At 30.4% G+C, this 20,882-nt stretch overlaps 1 protein-coding gene across 1 annotated transcript in view; it reads left to right on the top strand.

Moving 5' to 3' along the window:
* LOC134692269 (uncharacterized) overlaps positions 1-20,882 on the top strand; it is a 67,177-nt gene that overhangs the window by 27,850 nt on the left and 18,445 nt on the right. The window contains exons 13-23 of the mRNA XM_063552719.1: positions 387-442; positions 2,354-2,516; positions 3,027-3,133; positions 5,503-5,680; positions 6,926-7,038; positions 12,778-13,024; positions 13,345-13,382; positions 15,785-15,913; positions 17,130-17,214; positions 19,903-20,040; positions 20,629-20,744. Coding sequence (XP_063408789.1) covers positions 387-442; positions 2,354-2,516; positions 3,027-3,133; positions 5,503-5,680; positions 6,926-7,038; positions 12,778-13,024; positions 13,345-13,382; positions 15,785-15,913; positions 17,130-17,214; positions 19,903-20,040; positions 20,629-20,744 — 1,370 coding nt within the window. The remainder of the gene's footprint in view (positions 1-386; positions 443-2,353; positions 2,517-3,026; positions 3,134-5,502; positions 5,681-6,925; positions 7,039-12,777; positions 13,025-13,344; positions 13,383-15,784; positions 15,914-17,129; positions 17,215-19,902; positions 20,041-20,628; positions 20,745-20,882) is intronic.

The following is a 20,882-nucleotide window of genomic DNA, read 5'->3' as shown; positions in this document are numbered from 1 at the left end:
AGTATATATATATGCTGCATTAGAAGTGACTATTAATCTTATGATCTACACATAATTTTATCATTTTTAAAACACAATACATGATAATGCAGACATCTTCATGTATTTTTGATCATACAATAATTGCGACCGATTATCTTGCTTTAACGGAAATATAAATTTACGAATAGTTGACGAACTTGTGACGACGATAATACAGATATACTAGGCTTTCGAATGTTATATGATTCATCCTTGTGGTATATAGGTTCATACAATATTTGATTGTATGGTTGATGTCACTTCAATATTATTGTATAATATATAATTTAACACCATCTTAACATTTAATGTGGGTGTTTTGACACTTATATGAAATTGTTATTTTCTTTATTATATATTTTTAGACTCCCGGGGTTACTTCGCTGTGAATTTTATTCTTCCTAATAATGCTACAAGAAAGGTAATATTTCTGATAGTTGAAATTGAAAGTAATTTTTGTTATATTTGCATTAACCTGGCATTGTATAGTGTATATATATGCCGAGTACATGTTGTTATTTTGTACAAGTTATTCCTTGTACAAAAATTGTATACAATTAATTACTTTTATGAAGCCATAATACAGGTTGTTACTTGTACAAATACAATTTTAAAAGTAATTACTAGTACCATTTTTACTCAGAAAAAGATAATAGCTTGCACAAATCATTATTCTTCTATGCCTTATTTAAAGTTAACATGAAATCGTTTTCCGTTTAAAAACAATAATGTATTACTCAGTATAAATGATGTTGAACTGTTACACAACTCTCCCAGTTTATCAAAGTAAGATCTACATATAAGTCAACATGACCAAAAAGTCAAATTTTACATATTTTCGTAAATTTGTGTAATCTTTGACAACAGTCTTCTAAAACAAACTTAGACAAATTGAACCAAACTTAGCAGCAAATAAGCAAATGGGTATTAATGTTGTCCAATGACCAAGCGGCAGACATGGCTAAAAATAGAACACACGGGGAAAATTCTCTACAACTAGAGCAAAAGTATAACGGTTGCATTATTTCATGCATCAATTGTAAAGAAAGCTAATCATGTGAGCGACACAGGCTCCTTGGAGTCTCTAGTTAATAATTACCAAGATGCTTGATTTTTTTATCGACAACTTATTTTTTACGTTTGGTGGACGTGTTTTTCGACAAACTATCGGCATTTCGATGAGAACAAATGTAGACATCTTCTTGCCTACTTTTTCCCTTTTTTTCTATCAGGCTAACTTCACAAGGGAACTTCTTAAGAAGAAAGAAAAGAAGTTAGCAATATCCAGTTACTTACTTTATGTTATATAGATGATGTTCTCTCACTAAATAATTGAATTTTACATCAGTAAAGCTATACAATTGCAATTGCAAATGGTGGCCAAGGCCATGTTCACCACAGCTATAACACAGGCAAATGTATTTCTGTTTAGCTAAATTTACCAAAAATTGTATGTTAGCTTGTGTTTTAATAATACAGTGCATTCGTCTGAAATCTTTTAACATTCAAATTTACACACATAAACATTTGAAAGAAAAGAAAAACAAACAAAAAATGTCAAAATACACATACTGAGTGATTTCTACAAGGAAAAATAAACAAACAAATAAATAAATAAAAGAAAATGAAAAAAAAGTCTGACAAATGACAACTATATTCGGAACAAACAAAGCCAACGAAAGGAGTGTATGAATAAAACATTTGAAACAGAAGAAGTTACAAATACAATTCAAAGATAGTGACTTGTACAAGTTATTATCTTTTTCTCCGCACAACATTTACAAGCTATTACTTGCATGCATAGTTCTATTTGTATATGTATTAACTTGTATGATGGCATCAAACAAGTAATTACTTGAACAAAGTTTTTGTACAAGTAATAACCTGTACAAAATAATAAAACGTACACAACATATACATCATTCGTAGGGGTTCCATGGAACCCGGTGTATCGCCCACTTTTGCTGTATTTCGCAGGCTCAACAAAAATGGAGAAACATTATTCATAATTTTACAAAAATTCTTATAGATACATGTACTTTCTTAAGATTGTAAGAAGCTACTGTCCATTTTGGTAAAAATTCAAGATGGTTTATGAATCTATTAACATGACGAGGTTTAGTATTACATCATCATATGAAATGGTTTTCCCGTTTAAATGGTTTTATACTAGTAATTTTGAGGTCCTTTAACGCTTATTGTTCGGTGTGAGCCAGGGCGCCGTGTTAAAGGCCGTACATTGACTTATAATGATTTATGTTTTTAAATTGTTATTTGAATGGAGAATCGTTTCATTGGAACTCATACCACATCTTCCTATATTTATTTATAGATTCAGGTTGATATATGGCGTACTATTAAGCTAGTCAAGAAAGACATATTCAAACCAAGCTTGTATCTGATATTTGCAAATCATACAGCTGTAGACAAAAAAGAGTCAAAGGGCGACAAAAAGGACAACATGGTTCTTATGGAAGAAGTACTTGAATTTGCAAGTTAGTATTGTATCTATTGTTTTTATCATTATCAATGCTAAAGATTTATTAGCTAAACATGAATATGTGTCAAAAATAATATTTAACTTACTATGAAAATGGTGCACCTTCTATTGTTACGTTTTGAAGGAACATTTTTCAGTTTACCCAAACAAACTACAACATGCTCATTACCGTTTAAATTGCAAATAATTTTATCTACATAGTCACCACACTTCAAAGGGGCCCTTTTTTTAATTTTTAATTTTTAATGATACTGACAGCTTCCTTTAAAAATATATTATGACAATATGTCTTCAAAAATTAATTTTATAAAGGAACCTCATGTCCAACCCGAACCGTGGAGTGTTTTTTTTTTTTATTTTAAAAACATTTAATAACTTGTCGACTACAAAAGGAGCACATGTTAATCCAAGGAGTTAAAATGTTTCTATCAAATACGTCAATATGTTTTATGCATTCTAGTAAACATACATATATATAACAAATATGGTGTTTATGACTTTACAGAGAAGACCAAACTTCCCTGCCACGTTGTGGGACAAAGAGTTTTATTCCATAGCGGTTCCACCCATACTGTCTTTATACACTATAAGACAGAGAAGGATACTGTTAAGGTATTTGAATTTCATTTTCGAGATTTTTTTTTTAACTGTTTTTTAATATTAAAATACTAAGTTTTCTTTAAAAATGGTAGTACGTCCAGTCTTAAGTTTGAACGTCAAACTAATTGCAACAGAAAATGTTCTTATCCATAGCATTAAGCCCCAAAAATACACAAATAAAATCTAACCTGAGGAAAACTCAAAATCAGCATCATAAATTTCTTATTGAAATTTACATTGAAAAGGGAGATAACTCTGCCAAAATTAGTCTTTTTTGTCAGTTTTTAGGTGATTATTTTAAAATTCATGTAACATATGATACTTTGATGGGGATAAAAGTTCGTATATGACTATATTATATAATCTTCTGCTCACGAAATGTACAAAACAGAGGTGTTATAAAGAAATTGTAAATTTATGGCTTTGTGACCATTTTGAAAAATAATGTGAATATTTGGTATTGTTTATATCTGAGTACTATATTTGTATAAATAAATTTTGTGTATTTACTGTCTTCTGATTGGTTAAAATTATTAGTTTTATTTTCAATGTTGTCAATTTTGATGGCAACACGCCTACTCTGACGTGGTGTATTCATACGCCAACATGAGTGTACGTTTTTATTGTCAAGATAAATAGTATAAAAAGTTCATTGAGCTTTATTTTTGATAGAAATTTATTTATAATGAATGGCAATAATTTATTTTGATTTTATTGAACCATAAAACTAATTTTTGACTCTTCACATTTTACATAATCCGCTTCGCGGATTATTCAATGTGAAGAGTCAAAAATTAGTTTTATGGTTCAATAAATTCAAAATAAATAATAGCCATTCATTAATTAACATCTACCTTGTTTAAAGACATTTTAAATTAAAAAAAAATAACGAATATATGCTAAATTAGTTGTATCAAATTGAGATTCTTTCCTTTGACATGTTGAACAATCTAATAAATGGTAAAATAATGAATTATGAAATCTAGAGTGTTCCTTGATAAAAGATATAAAACACATATAGAGTTGTTTGTTATACTCTAAGTACGGCTAAAATATCAAGATTCAAAGTGGTAAAGTTATAATTTTGTATCAATTCTTATTGATATGTCTGCCGTTTTTTCAGAGTTATCTCCCATATTAATGCAAATCTCCATTGGAATTTTAAAATCATGATTTTTTTAGTTTTCCTTAAGTTAGATTTTATTGGACTTTTCTCCGGGTATAATGCTAAAGATTAAAACTTAAAATTCTTCTGTTGCAATTATTTCAAAGATAGGGTAAAAGTTATGTTAGATTGACTAGACTATATTTATTATTTCTTTCAAAGGTCACAATAATAACATTTTCTAAATTTACTACTTTTTATAAAGCTTGTACAAAACAATTGTGTGTGATATAATTACTTTATTGTTATGTTTTAGAATTTGAAGTCAAATAGTATCATGACCAACTTTCAACGGAGTTTGTTAATGATTCCCATGTCCACCGTTATTTCCCCGCAAAGTTACGAAAATAAGGAAGTCTTTAAGAATAATTCTCAAGAATAAATTTCAAAATTTAAATCATAAATATACACACTGTAGTTATTCATGAGTAAATGAAAACAGTGTTATAGTATATGACCCCATACACCATTAAACTATCCCTCTGACACCATACACCATACACCTTCTACCAAATTGAATGCACCATATGCCATACACGTTTTTGTGGGAAGTTTACACCATCCAAGGACTGTATCATAAATCCAAGCGCTCCTCAGTTAACTTGCTCCTAATGCCTCTGGTACACGAAAGTCAACTCGAACCTGCGAACATGTTTACTACTTGTTTCCATTATGTGTCATTCAATAAAATAAACACCAACTTGATAAATGATTGTACACGGTAAATATACGTTCGTCGAATTGATTACAGGGGAATATATAAAGCTTCACATGAATATAAATATTAACCGGTCATTTGTATCGTTTAAGACACCAGCTGAAAAGTCTAAATTAAAAAAAAAAGTGAAGTCTTATTTAAGATTTCAAGCTGTTTCATACAATTTCTATACTTTTTAGTAAATGTTGTGTTGGTTTTTTTTTCATGTTTAGAGTTAAGAATGTTGTTGTACCGAACAAATAACAGCTATTCAAAAATCTTGGCTTAGACTGAACAGATCTTAGTTCCCTTGTAAACCTAAAGATAGTACATCAATTAATAAAAAATATCAGTCTGTTCAGGTCAAAATGACTGTGAGAGTTTTTATTTTACCAGGAGCTATAGTCATTTAGATTTGTTATAATCACAAAATTATTACATATTTTATTAGCTCAATACTCAGTTTGACTTCAATTATAAATAACTTAATTGATATTTCAATGACACCGGCTGTTTCAGGAACTTGTAGAGAAAGGCTTCCATAAATTCGAAAGGGGTGACATGGATACGAAAAATAAAAAAGACGAGATGGATGCAGAAAATAAAGGAGACGAGATTGATGCAGAAAATAAAGAAAACGAGATGGATGCAGAAAATAAAGAAGACGAGATTCAGTACTTCCTACGAATGGCTAAATGTAACTATTATTTCTGTTCAGTTGATGAAAATTACCTAAAACTGCATCATGTGCACATAAGTAATAAATTGAGATTAATTTAGCAAAACAAAGCATAACAGAAATATGTCCTACTACTTATTTAATGGTATTCGTACACTAACATAGTTAGATGTTGTTGGCCCCTATGCATAGCGATACAAGAAGTAGTCTGCAACTCATGCATGTATTATAGGTAAATCAGTGAATAGAAAAGTTATAAATTTATACTTGTTTAGCTATATCAGTAGATTGTAGTATCTCTATGCATAGTGATTAACCCAAAACTAATGATTCGGAAAACACGTCAGTTCCTTTTTTGGTATAAAAGCTATTCAACTGCTTAAATCGATTTAATCAAAGTTCAGGTTATTTCTAGATTTGGAGGATATGATAAACGACTTATTACAAACAGGACAGCATATTTAAATTTTTCGGTGATGTTGTTTACTGAGCCTGTAAATGTAGATTCGTATTTTAGTCGATCCTTATTCGGAACTATAATTGCTATTAAGTCAATGAAATAATGTCTTTGATTGTCCTAAAATCTATTGATACCTAAATATTGACAATGACAAAGGTAAGATTTGTCTTTGACTGGTAAGTTTGTGTTTACAATAAATGCATTTGATTGTTTTATGTGTACTGAATAATACTTATGTCTTTAGACCATGATTGTTATAATAGTTGTTATTTGCTTTAAATTGAGAATCTTGTTAGATCAGAAATGTTTGTCATGTGTGTATTATTTTATTTGCGTTAATGCTTTTAACCCCTTTTTATGTGAGTGTATCGGTGGTTCAAATGTGTTGAACTGTTACGCTATTGTCCAAACTAAGGGAGATTGGACGTCAGAAAATATGTTTCAGTCAGCAACATTCTGTATGCGTCTGTCTCATATAAAACCCTTGTTGTTCAGTGACTTTCGTTTGTTAATGTTTATCATATTCGTTTTTGGTAGTTTGTTTTGTAAATAAATTAGTCCGTTCTTTTATTTAGGGGAAGTTAGCTGGTTTATCAAACAGTTTGAATCTAGATATAAAAGGTTTCAGGCGCGTACTTTAAATAGTATTTATTGTTCCAGTTATGTTTAAGCCATGGCGTTGTCAGTTTATTTTCGATCTATGAGTTTAACTGTCTCTCTTGTATCTTTCGACTCCCATTACAGCTAAATTCATAGAGCAAAAAAGGTACCTAAACTAAAACTAAAATGTTTCTAATACACAGACGTTAGTGGAGAAGATGTATTGCCAGTCGTCATATCCTTGCGTAATGGTGGAATGACAAAGGAAGTGCTGACATATACAGAAAAATCGAAAATACCTATAATTCGATTTAAGGTAAAGAATCTGTAAAATGATTAAAACGTTATGATATAAACATATGCATTCACAGTTCGTATTTTTGTTTATTGATTAAATCTTTTTCAAAAATACACATTTTATCGACGGTGTTCGAAACTGCACATAGCTTATTGAACAACGATTACGTTTGTTTATCAAGTGAAATGACGTTTGTCCTTTGTGATCTAACTCGTGGTGGGAATCTTAACATAATGTTGTTTTTTTTTCCTTTTGTAAGCAGGTGTAACAGTTTAAATCAAAATATAGAATATCAATATCATATGTATTTAAATGAGAAAACAAGTAGATATTCATAATTAGAATTAACCTACATGAAAAGTATCTTTTTGATTTTCTACATGATGAACAACTTTAATTTATAAAGCCTCTCGTTTTTGAATATCGATATATTTGATATAAAAAATGTATTTTTTGTAATTTATCCCTGTATGCTTCTATTAAAGATAGACCTTTTTCTAACTTTTAACATGCATAACTTGTAATATGCCCAGTTTTGTACAGCTGAATGTGCAAGGAATTAGTCATAGATTGAATTTATAAACTAATCATAGAACTGCTAAGATAATGTTGATAACAATTATTTAACATAAAAAAAAATAGTGGAGATAAAACACTATAGTTTTTTTTCTCTGACTTAACCATTGTATTCAACAAATTATATGTCATTAATATGTTCATGGTCGTACAGATATTTATTAGAAAGAAAATAAAGGATATTGGGTATACTGTCATGGCAGAAAATCAGTACACGCATAATACAAAATTTCCAAAAATAATCAATCAGCGCTTTCATTTCTGTTCTTCAGCTCAAAATCACACACAGGCCTTCAATATGGGGCAACAATATATTTTTTTCTAAATGCATTGCGAGTTACAGAAGGCGCCTAATACTGTATTGAGCAGAATCCTGGCTGAACAATTTAAAAAATCTTTGTTCGATGTAACACTACTTAAAAGAGCCTAGTTAAAAAGTAAATACTGGAAAGCAGTACGCCCTCAAAGCAAATTAGTTCCTACGTATAGACAAACATATCAAACTATGAAGAACGTTTTTTTGGTAATCACAGTATTAAATAATAAATTGGAAATATATTTTAAAGAAGGTCACAATGTTTATGTTGATGAAAATTTATATGTGTAATTGTTCATTTTGTATTTGTTATATATAGTTTCATTACACTACAAACTGCTCAGAGTCTGAATTGACCAGTTTTTGTGCTCGACCAGTAAAATCGAGCACACATTTTACTCGACTAGTCTCGACATTGTCTCGACTGGACTTAACTGTACTTAAGTGTACTCGACTAGGTCTCCACTTTACTTAATTAGTCTGAAATGGTCTTGACCAAGGCTCAACCTGTCTCGACCTGTCTTGACTAGTCTCGACTCAGTCTGAATCAGTCTCGACCTGTCTCGACTCAGTCTGAACCAGTCTCGACATGTCTCGACTAGTCTTGACTTTCAAATTTAGTTTTGACTGGTATAAAAAAGCCCATCTAACTAAATTAAATATTGATCTTACAAAATTCAAGCTTATTAGGTAGTTTGATTACTGGCTGTGAAATAAAATTAAAAAAAATTTACAATAGGTAAAAATAAAAATGATTATATAAATTCAGATAGGCATCTTTAAATTTTTAATAACTTTTTCAAATCAACTTGGATTTTCATCAAACTATGCACCTATCTAAGATATATATCAAGCTTACTGAATCCCATTTCATTTACTTTTTTGTTGTATAGCTATGAAATTTAAGAATTAAAGTCATCTCGGTAAAAAAAGCTAGGATTTGCAATTTGGACAAAATAGAGATGGGCATCTTTAATTTTTTTAATAACTTTTTCAAAATCACTTTGATTTTCATCAAACTATGCACCTATCTAAGAAATATATTAAGCTTACTGAATCCCATTTCATTTACTTTTTTGTTGTATAGCTATGAAATTTAAGAATTAAAGTCATCATCATTTTGAAATTTGGACAAAATAGAGATGGGCATCTTTAATTTTTTTAATAACTTTTTCAAATCAACTTGGATTGTCATCAAACTATGCAGCTATCTTAGATATAAATCAAGCTTACTGAATCCTATTTCATTTACTTTTTTGTTGTATTGCTGTAAAATTTAAAAATTAAAGTCATCTTGGTAAAAAAAGCTAGGATTCGCATTTCAGACAAAATAGAGATAGGAATCTTTAATTTTTTTAATAACTTTTTCAAATCAACTTGGATTGTCATCAAACTATGCAGCTATCTTAGATATATTTCAAGCTTACTGAATCCTATTTCATTTACTTTTTTATTGTATTGTTGTAAAATTTAAGAATTAAAGAAATGATTTTAAAAAAAGCTAGGATTTGCAATTCGGCCAAAATAGAGATAGTACACTTTAAATTTTCTAATAACTTTTTCAAGTCAACTTGGATTTTCATCAAACTATGCAGCTCTCTTAGAAATGTATCAAGCTTACTGAATCCCAGGTTATTTTGTTTTTTGTTGAATTGCTGTCAAATTTAAGAATTTAATTAATCTAGGTCAAGAAAGCTAGAATTTGCAGTTCAAACAAAATAAAGATATATAGTACACTTTAATTTTTTTAATATTTTTTTCAAGTCAACTTGGATTTATTCAAACTATATAGCTACCTTGTTGATGTATTAATCTTACTGAATCCCAGGTGGTTATTTAGTTTGGTGTATTGCTGTCAAATTTAAGAATTAATTTAATCTGAGTAAAAATAGCTAGGATTTGCAGTTTTGACAAAATAGAGATAGTACACTTTAAACTTGTTAATAACTTTTTCAAATCAACTTGGATTTTTTCAAACTATATAGCTACCTTGGTGATGTATCAGTCTTACTGAAACATAGGTTGTTATTTAGTAATTATTCAAATAGTTCTTCTAATTTGTGGTGATTTATAAGGCAATACCTTCTGCTTGGGGCAAACTTATTAAAAAGATCACATCTACCAGAGAGTTTTAAATTCTAAATAACATTTATTCAAAGTTGCAACATCCTGTTAAATCTAAATCGCAAGGCTTTTTAATTCTCTATATAAGTAATACACGAGTTAACGAAAAGTAGGGCTTTCTTTTTACCTGTAAAACTCAGGTGTACTGATGTAATTAAACCATATTTTATAGTGCCATGTCATTAAATGTGACAAAAAAATATTTTAAGATTTGATTAAATAAATTTTTACTGTAACTTTGGAACACATTTCTTTTTTTAAAAGGTTTTCAAGGATTGTTATGAAAGTTCATGATATTAATTTTTTGTTTTACTACAAAAAAAGGGGTTTATTTTGTTTAAGCTGTTTTGAAAAAGATGTGAAATCTTAAAAAAGACACCTTTTATTTGTTAAAACAAAAATTTAATATTTTTATTTAAAGAAAGATATTTCTAATATCAAAGCTTGTTGACCTACATGTAGATTAATTAAATTCTTAAATTTGACAGAAATACACCAAACTAAATATCAACTTATGGTTTAGTAAGATATTTAGCAAGAATATTGCAAAGATAGTTGTAGAGTTTGATGAAAATCTAAGTTGATTTCAAAAAGTTATGAAAAAATTAAAAGTGTACTATCTCTATTTTGTCAAAACTGCAAATCCTAGCTTTTTTACCTAGAATACGTTGAATCTTACATTTTACAGCAATACAACTAAAATCTAAATAACCTGGGATTCAAGAATCTTGATATGCATCTAAGATAGCTGCCTAGTTTGATCAAAATCCAAGTTGATTTGAAAAAGTTATTAAAAAAATTAAAGTGTATTATCTCTATTTTGGCCGAATTGCAAATTCTAGCTTTTCTTACCAACATTACTTTAATTCTTAAATTTTACAACAGTACAACAACAAAAAAATGAAATGGGATTCAGTAAGCTTGATATACATTAAAGATAGCTGCATAGTTTGATGACAATCCAAGTTGATTTGAAAAAGTTATTAAAAAAATTAAAGATGCCTATCTCTATTTTGTCTGAATTACAAATCCTAGATTTTTTTACCGAGATGACTTTAATTCTTAAATTTTACAGCAATACAACAAAAAAGTAAATGAAATGGGATTCAGTAAGCTTGATATATATCTAAGATAGCTGCATAGTTTGATGAAAATCCAAGTTATTTTGAAAAAGTTATTAAAAAAGTTAAAGATGCCCATCTCTATTTTGTCCAAATTGCAAATCCTAGCTTTTTTTACCGAGATGACTTTAATTCTTAAATTTTTTAGCTAAACAACAAAAAAGTAAATGAAATAGGATTCAGTAAGCTTGATATATATCTTAGATAGGTGCATAGTTTGATGAAAATCCAAGTTGATTTGAAAAAGTTATTAGAAAATTTAAAGATTCCTATCTGAATTAATATAATCATTTTTATTTTTACCTATTGTAAAAAAAAATTTATTTTATTTCACAGCCAGTAATCAAACTACATAATAAGCTTGAATTTTGTAAGATCAATATTTAATTTAGTTAGATGGGCTTCTTTATACCAGTCAAAACTAAATTTGAAGGTGAAGACTAGTCGAGACAGGTCGAGACTGGTTCAGACTGAGTCGAGACTAGTCGAGACAGGTTCAGACTGGTTCAGACTGAGTCGAGACTAGTCAAGACAGGTCGAGACAGGTTGAGCCTTGGTCAAGACCATTTCAGACTAATTAAGTAAAGTGGAGACCTAGTCGAGTACACTTAAGTACAGTTAAGTCCAGTCGAGACAATGTCGAGACTAGTCGAGTAAAATGTGTGCTCGATTTTACTGGTCGAGCACAAAAACTGGTAAATTCAGACTCTGAGCAGTTTGTAGTGTTATAAGCGCCGAATGTAACGTTAAATGTTCTTGTACATGCATATTTTGCGTTTTACGCCACACTTAACAAATATTGTGAACAAAATACCCATGTTCCTACTAGGAGTTTCGCTACAATAACCTTAATGCAGTTAGCAGTATCTCTTAAGGATGTTTGCTTCTCTGTTTAAAAATAACAAGCTTTTTAAAAGACTGTTATATATTGAAAGTATATAAATAAAGAAACTAAAAAAGCAGAAAAAAATGGAGGGTTCGTGTGCTTGTTTTTGAGATATAAGCCGTTGAAAATTTGGCGGGAAATAATTTTCTCTACATTTTTCTTTCACTTAACATTGGCACCTTTTTTGTTTAGAAAACTATAAGAAAATAACAAGGATTTCATAAGATTTTAAAATATGGCTTTTTAAATCATATGTAACAAAAATATGAAAAGAAAAGTAGGGGCTAGTGGGCAATCTTTTTTATTTTAATACATGGATAAAACCAGAAGATTCCGAAAATCTGGCAAAATTTCAAAAAGTAGAGGAGCAAACATCCTTAAACCATAGTTTGCTGCATCAAGTAAAAGTACTTGGTGACATATTAATTGCTGCTGATGTACTGTTTGATCGAGGAAATAGCTAACCAAGCACTGAGTATGGGAGGTATTTGAATGCAGTACACCAAGTAGATCTCCTACACCAAGTATGATGAGTATTTGAATTCAGTGTTATTTGTACTGGGCTGGAAACAAGTAGAAATGCTCGGCACAGCCTTGATTTCTACCTGTTTCTAAGCCTTGTACAAATAAAATTGATATTTCGAGACAATGTATGGTTAATCTATATATATATCAAATTTAAAAATCTTAGTTAAGACTTTTCTTATGTATATATGTTTAATAAAATACCACAGAAACACAGCTTGGATGTTAGTGTTTTAACCCATCAGAACATAGAAGTTGACTCTAGATATGTACAGATGAAAGAACACATAACAGATATAAAAAATCCATGGAACATAAAGACATCCAAAACAAAGGATTACCCATTAGGAAAATATGACGGAGAGGATGATCCAGATGAAATAGCTCTTATTTCCGAGATTCAGTCGGATTTTCGAGACAATTTAGACGCTTTAGTTTGCAGCCTTTTAATCGGAGGTATTATTTTTTCTGACAAATGTTACACATCAATGCAAACACGTCTTAAGAAGTTCTTTTATTTTCATGCTTTAGTTATGGTATTATTCTTTAAGACTAAAACAGTATGTAACTCTTTTCATGGCTTTCAAAATATATACAGGTACTACTGTACTAGACATGGAAACCGCTGATTGACTTGATATTAATACGTCACAAGAATTTTTATAACTCTCATATAATTAATAATGTATTATAATTATTCATAAAACATTTAGAATGTAAATTTTTCAGTCCGTCAATTTTATCAATATTCATGTTAGTTACTCTAATACTTGCAGTGTCGATGGTAAAAGGGTCAATTGAAGACAAAATATTTGTAAGTACATGATTATATCATTAAATTAGCATATTAATCTATTGCAATAAAGAATGATAATATCTAATACAATTTGTAGATTTAGCTTACAAAGTCCTTATATTTATATAAAGTAACATTCGTTTATAGTGGAAAATTGTGTTAATGTTGAATAAGCTACAATCAAAAATTGATTGCTGGTCCCTCTCTGTGATAACCATTAGGTAACGCTGGTTCATTTCCCAATCAATTTATCATCAAGGGAAAATAAATAATACGATTTCCGTTCATAGTATTTTTCAAAAATGATGAACGGTTCTTTATATTGGTATGTAATCATTTTAAACGTTTCAAATTTATGAAATTATATTCGTACATCAATGTTTTTGATACACCAATAACAAAAACTGAAATATATTGAATTAAACATTTTGTAATTATTCAAAATTATATCAGAAACCTAAACTTAATTATAAAATAATGAACCTGTTAAGGGGAGAGAATACTCGCATAACTTTTTCGAATTGGCACATAATACAACGGCATGTCACTCTTGCATTCAAATGGCACATCAATATAATTGATTGACTGTGCAATCGTCCGCCGCCTTCAATGATGATTCTAAATTATAAATATAACCAAAAGTTGTTAATCTATAGATAGTGAAGACTAATGAAAGCTAACCCACTGTAAACATATTTCTTTGCAATTTTTTTAAATTTCCATAGAAAAATGCTCGAGCCACTTGACTTTCATAGCTCAAAAGTAACGTTTCTACACAATTTTTGAATAATTTAAAGTAGTAAAAGATTATCCGCTTCTTAAAGTGTAAGACGCAATAAAAATCGTATGCTTGCACCATCCTTCCGAAATACAGATTTTATTAAATTCTGAACATTTCGACATTTCTTAGTATTTTTTCATCAAAACCGGTTAAAACCAAATCACAAGCACGTATTAAGATCCGACTAACTACCTATTTTCCGTAATGGTCAAGTGAAGTTGCTAATTAAATGAATGATATAACTTCATAACGCTTTTCTCTATAAATCTTCATAATATATAATTCAGGGAAATGAAAAAATATAACAACAATCACTCAGATATTAGTATGATATGAGTAATTTTCTGGCTTTCATCCCGAAGTCATCACAAGCCCATTAGTCAGCACTTCGGTGTTGACACAAATATCAATTATATGGTCATTTATTCATAAATTAAATGTTTGCAAAAGTATAAGTTATTCGAAATACTGAGGATTTTCTTATCCTAGTCATAGATAACGGTAGCCGTATTTGGCACAACGTTTTGAATTTTGAGCTATCAATGCTCTTCAACTTTGTGCTTGTTTTGCTTATTTACTAATTTGTTCTGAGCGTCACTGATGATTCTTATGTTTATGAGACGCGCGTCTGGCGTATAAACTATAAGTATGGTACCTTTGACAACTGTTTAGAAAATTGAAGTAAAACATATTTACGACCCACTTAACAAGAATGTGTTTGATGTTCCGGTATCAAGTAGATAAGAGTAATAAATTGAAAATCAATGTTGACCTATTTACTTTTAAAAAGTGAAATTTATATTTTAAAGTGTCAAAATCACACAAAATTAGTATAACCGCTTGTTTGAAGTGATTATTTCCTTACGAGGCACGTAAACAACAGGGTTAAATATTTCATACTTTGGTTAAATGTTTTGCTAAAAAAAAATCAAAAGTATTTGTCCACAAGCAAAATTAAATAGAAATAGTAAATCACGTTCAGCTTTTAACTGTAATTGATTTAAAAAAAAACTAACATATTATCTTATTCTTCGATACTGTCTCTTTAGAAATATTGATGTAGGTTATACATTTAATACATCATTTACTGCTACTTCGTCTCCTTTATTTTTTGGATCACTTATAATTCTCCAAATTTCTTTAAATCAATAAACGTAAGAGTTACATGTATGTGTGTTACTTTCAATTTGTCTTTTAGCAATCAGCAATACTAGAATCTTGTAAATCTGTTATGCTTTTTGTATTGATTTCTTTAATACTATTTGGAGTACAACAGCCAACAGTTACAGACCCGTAGCCAGGAATTTTCAAGGGTGTTCGTTGGACTCACAACATCGACTTTAACACTCACAATTCGAACAGAGCATTGACTTTAACAGTGCTTATTTGTTTTCAAGGGGAGGTTCGGCCGAACCCCCCCCCCCCCCCCCCCGAACCCCCCTGGTTACCGGTATGAGTTAGTATGTGCAGGTAAAATCGTTGAGCGGCATGCTTTTTATCAACAGGTTAATTTCTTTTAATTCCTTTCAGGAACTACAAGCATAACTATATAGTGATATATAATTGTGGATGTTCAAATATTTTGACATATGTATTGCAATGACAAAATTGAGGATATTAAAAGTAAATGAAATTTTAGGGACCATATACTAAAGTGTATCCGAACGCCTTATCGATGTACCTTCTAAAAGAAGGAAAATGGAGAATACCAAAAGAGAATATCAAATCGTCTTTTGATTATAGATCCCTAGAATACATTTTTGAAGAGGTAAGAATATAATACAAGATTAAGCATGTTAAGGTTAAATTTCTTATTATGAACAGCTAACAATAAAGAAGGGTAATATAAAGTCGTCAACATGGGTGTTGTGCGATTAATTGCCTACAAACGTAGCAAAGACTAAACGTATATGTATAGGATGATTTCCTATGAAATAGCACCATAGATGAAGGCAACACAGTAGCACAAATCATCAACCACAGCATGTTCACATCTACAAGTCAATAAACACTTGTCAAAACTGTATCATGCATTGCAAACAAAAGAAATTCGAAGTGTTACACATACTGTAAACAATAAAAAAAACTAAATCTAAAAGTTTTGTCTTTACAGAAGATATTTGCATTTTCCTTGTTGTATTTTGAAATTCTTTACGTTTTTCTTCTCCTACTTGTCGTATTGTATTTATAGCTTTGTCTGCTTTGTCTGTTTTCTTATAGTGTGTTTACCATTATTTTAATGTAGAATATTTTCCCTCCATTTATTTCTTCATTTTTATGATACGTGTTTCAGTTGGTAGGTATGTCATTGTAAAGTACACTACAGAAAGTATGGTATAAACCACAATCAAAATAAATTCAGGTATGCAAAAACACAGGAATTAAGTGAGAAAATAAGGGATGAGAATAATCGGGGGCCAACTATTTTTGAGTATATTATTGAACTATATTTTAATCCCAATTGATTGAGATCATTTGATTTTAACTTACTTTTGCAATGAGGGTATTCCAATTAATATGATAATAAGCCGACATATCTACGCATGCACTATTATATCTCTTACACTCAAATATGCTGTCGTACAAGTGAGATGTTTATCTAGCTTTAAAACCAGCATTGACCAGGTTTAATCTACCATTTTCTAGAAAATTGCCTCTACCAAGTCAGGAATATGTCAGTTGTTATCAATTTGTATACAGAGCTTTTAATCTAGCAATTGAATTTGGAACTTTCTGTTTTGAATTTTCTTCGAAGTTCCGTATTTTGATTATTTTACTTTTTGCAGAAATATAATTCAATTTATCAAAGAAAACAGTTTTACCAAATTTAAAAAAGAATCATACACTAAACAAAGATTTTCCTATTGTTATTACGGATGATGATTCACTTGTATTTGCTTTACTTATTTCAGATACAATAATTATTCAAAAGAGCTTTATATTGATTATCATAGTTAAACATATGTTTGTTTTTTTAATTAAAGGATCTGACATCAGAAATTAAAAACGGCCTATGGTCTTATCTACAATCCATGACCAATATGGCATACAAAGCTCCTGATTTTCGAGGTATCAATAAAGTTATTGAGTTGAATCTGTTTCGAGTGTATAAACATAAACATATCTACAGTATAACTTTGAAAACAGTGTACACATAGATACTTCGACTATATCAATAAGGATATGATACTTTTATGACTTTTACTACTTACATTTCTTGAAAGAAAATAAAACATTATCACAGATACGGAGGGAAAAGTTCTGAATGTTGTAGCCTCCATAACGTCCTTCTTATTTTAATGTGACTACACAATTGAATTATGACTGTGCACGTATCAATAACATTAACGGTACCAATATTCCTGCACAAGATGCGCATTTCGACAAAATATGTCTCTTTAGGGATACTTGTTGCCGAAATATTTGAAATCCAAAGCTTATATAAAAGATGAAGAGCTGTAATCCAAAAGGTCCAAAAGGTATAGCCATATCCGTGAAAGGAATCAGAGCTTTTCATGAGGGAGATACATTCCTTAATTTATAATAATTTCTAACATTTTTAACAGCAAATTTTAATAACACAAAACATCCGTATTTTCATGCCTGTACCGAAGTACTGGCTACTGGCAATGGGCTGGTGCTACCCTCTGGGACTAATAGTCAACCAAAAGAGGCGTCGACCCAGTGGTAGTAATCACAATAACGGTACCAATTTTTCTGCACCAGATACGCATTACGAAAATATATGTCTCTTAAGTGATGCTCGTTGCCAAAGTATTTGAAATCCAAATTAAAGCTTATATAAAAACTAAAAAGCTATAATCCAAAAGGTCCAAAAAATAAAGTCAAATCCATGAAAGGAATCAGAGCTTTGCATGATGGAGATACCTTCCTTATTTTTTAATAATTTCTTAAATTTTGCAACAGCAAATATTAATAACACAAAACATCCGTATTTTCATGTCGGTACCGAAGTAATAGCTACTGGGATGGTGTAACCCTCGGGGACTAACAATCCTCCAGCAGAAGCATCGACCTAGTGGTAGTAATAACATTAGCGATACCATTTTTTCTGCACCAGATGCACATTTCGACTCAGTGTTGCTCGTGGCGATAATATTTGAAATTCAAGGCTTATATAAAACATGAAGAGCTATAATCCATAAGGTTCAAAAAGTATAGTCAAATCCGTATAAAAATCAGAGCTTTGCATGAGGGAGATACATTCCTTAATTTATAATTATTTCTAACATTTTGTAACAGCAAAATTAAATAACACAAAACATCCGTATTTTCATCCCAGTACCAAAGTACTGGCAACTGGGCTGGTGATACCCTCGGGGACTAACAGTCAACCAGCAGAGGCAACGACCCAGTCGTAGTAATAACATTAGCCGTACCAATTTTTCTGCACCAGATGCGCATTTCTACAATATATGTGTGTCATCAGTGATGCTCATGGCCAAGATATTTGAAATCTAAAGCTTATATGAAAGACGAAAAGCTATACTCCAAAATGTCCGAAAAATATAGCCAAATCCATGAAAGGAGTCAGAGCTTTGCATGAGAAATGAAAATTCCTAAATTTATAATAATTCCTAACATTTTGTAACAGCAAATTTTAATAACAAAAACATCCGTATTATCATGCCAGTACCGAAGTACTGGCTACTGGGTTGGTGATACCTTTGGGGACTAACAGTCCACCAACAGAGGCGGCATCGACTCAGTGGTAGTAATAACATAAGCGGTACCAATTTTCCTGCGCAAGATGCGCATTTCAACATTTATGTCTCTTCGGTGGAGCTCGGGGCCAAAATACATGAAATCCAAAGCTTATATATATATAACAGATGAAGAGCTATAATCCGAAAGGTCCAAAAGGTATAGCCAAATCCATGAAAGGAATCAGAGCCTTACATGAGGTATAAACATTCCTTAAGTAATAATAATTTCTATCATTTGATAACAGCAAATTTTAATAACACAAAACAAACGTATTTTCATGCCAGTACAGAATCGAAGTACTGACTACTGGGCTGGGGATACCCTCGAAGATTAACAGTCCACCAGCAGAGGCATCGACCCAGAGGTAGTAATAACATTAACGGTAACAAAGGCATAATGCTTACTCGTTATTTTTATGGTGTGTTTTAGATAATGATATTTTAAAGTGTTTTTTGTCTACTGTTGTTTATCGTTTATTTTCTACTTTTGAGTGTGAATATCCCTCACGTATATTTTGTCTCTTTTCGTAAATTATTGATCAAAAGCAACATTGCAATGAACTATTATTAAGAAAATCTTAATTATCAGATACATATCTAGTAAACAACATTGCACATACTTAAAGGTAGTTAACGTTGTCATGTTACCGTTAAACAATGTTGTATGCCTTCACCATTTTTAAATTTTCCTTGACAGAAAATAATTAGAGAGATATTAAGATATTGTACTTTACTATTGAACAATGACAATTACAGAAACAGAAACACTAGTTCGCACATGAATGAATGCTATCATAAAAGAACAATTGGTATGAAGCAATATTTTTTTTAATTGACGTGAATAGACTTAAGCACTTGCATTTATTTACTGATAAATGACGTCATAGTCTAATATTTGCGAGCATCAAGTCATGCCAATGATTATTAACATACGAGGCAGGAGGATCAAAGTTTAAATGTATAAATGTATAAATTGACGATAAACCATTTAAACACATTTGATATGAAACATCTTTGTTTTATTTCAAAGTAAAAAAAGTAGACGATTCCGAAGATGAAGATGAACCAGCAAAAGACGGCAGAACAGATGGAGACAACAAAATAACTAGCAAAAAAGCCAGAGCCAAAAGATTTTTGAACTTCAAAAAGGATAAATTAAAGAAAAAAAGTAAATGCGAATTTTTTTCCAGAAAAATATTTTAATGTAAAATTCCTGTATACGCAAAATCACCCAAAACGTCACATGATATTTACAATGATTTTTTTTTCTCTCAAAAAGTCAATTCATCTTTTGGAAAACATCGTTAATTGTTTGTTTTGGAAAAGGGCACATGAAGAGAATTTAGAGTGCTAGATGAATATACATCTTGCTGCTGAAACAGGAAACGTACATGTAAACTACGTAAAAGAAGTTTTGACTATCAGGAGCTTTGCTCAGAATTTTATACCGTTGTGGCTTCATACGTAGACAGGACTAAATATTAAAAAATCCCAACTCCATCATTATCTTGTTTGAATTAAAAACAAGATTGTTGCCGCATTTTATATGGGATAACTACCTGGATAGTTCAGAACTCAAACAGGATTAATGCTAATGATTTCTTTGTGTACTGTTATTTAAACATTATTATGTTTATTTTTTCTAGTGGTTTAAAATACTTAAATGTTATCATTCATCTATTCGATTTGCTCTTCTTTTTTTTTTATTTTGATGGGCACACATAAATGAACTTAGTGTATTCACATTTTTACACAGAACGCAAACAACTAGAACTCAAGGTTTCAACGTCTGAGTTGTACGGCCTAATTGTATACGCCCTGTTGAAAAAACAGTATTGGGATGGTGCACAACAACTGATAGAAACAGGATGTGTAAGTTGAAGTATTACCAAAATTGGGTATAATTGTATGAGAAAATAGATCAAAATCGTAGACAACTAACAACTGTCAGGAGCTCTTGGCTTGTGACAAACGCAATGATGCGATGGGATTTAACATGTTTTGTTTGAT

Source organism: Mytilus trossulus, chromosome 12 (assembly GCF_036588685.1).
Source record: "Mytilus trossulus isolate FHL-02 chromosome 12, PNRI_Mtr1.1.1.hap1, whole genome shotgun sequence".
Lineage (NCBI taxonomy): Eukaryota > Metazoa > Mollusca > Bivalvia > Mytilida > Mytilidae > Mytilus > Mytilus trossulus.
The sequence above is the reverse complement of the archived record's forward strand: the minus strand, read 5'-3'. Positions and strand labels throughout refer to the sequence as shown.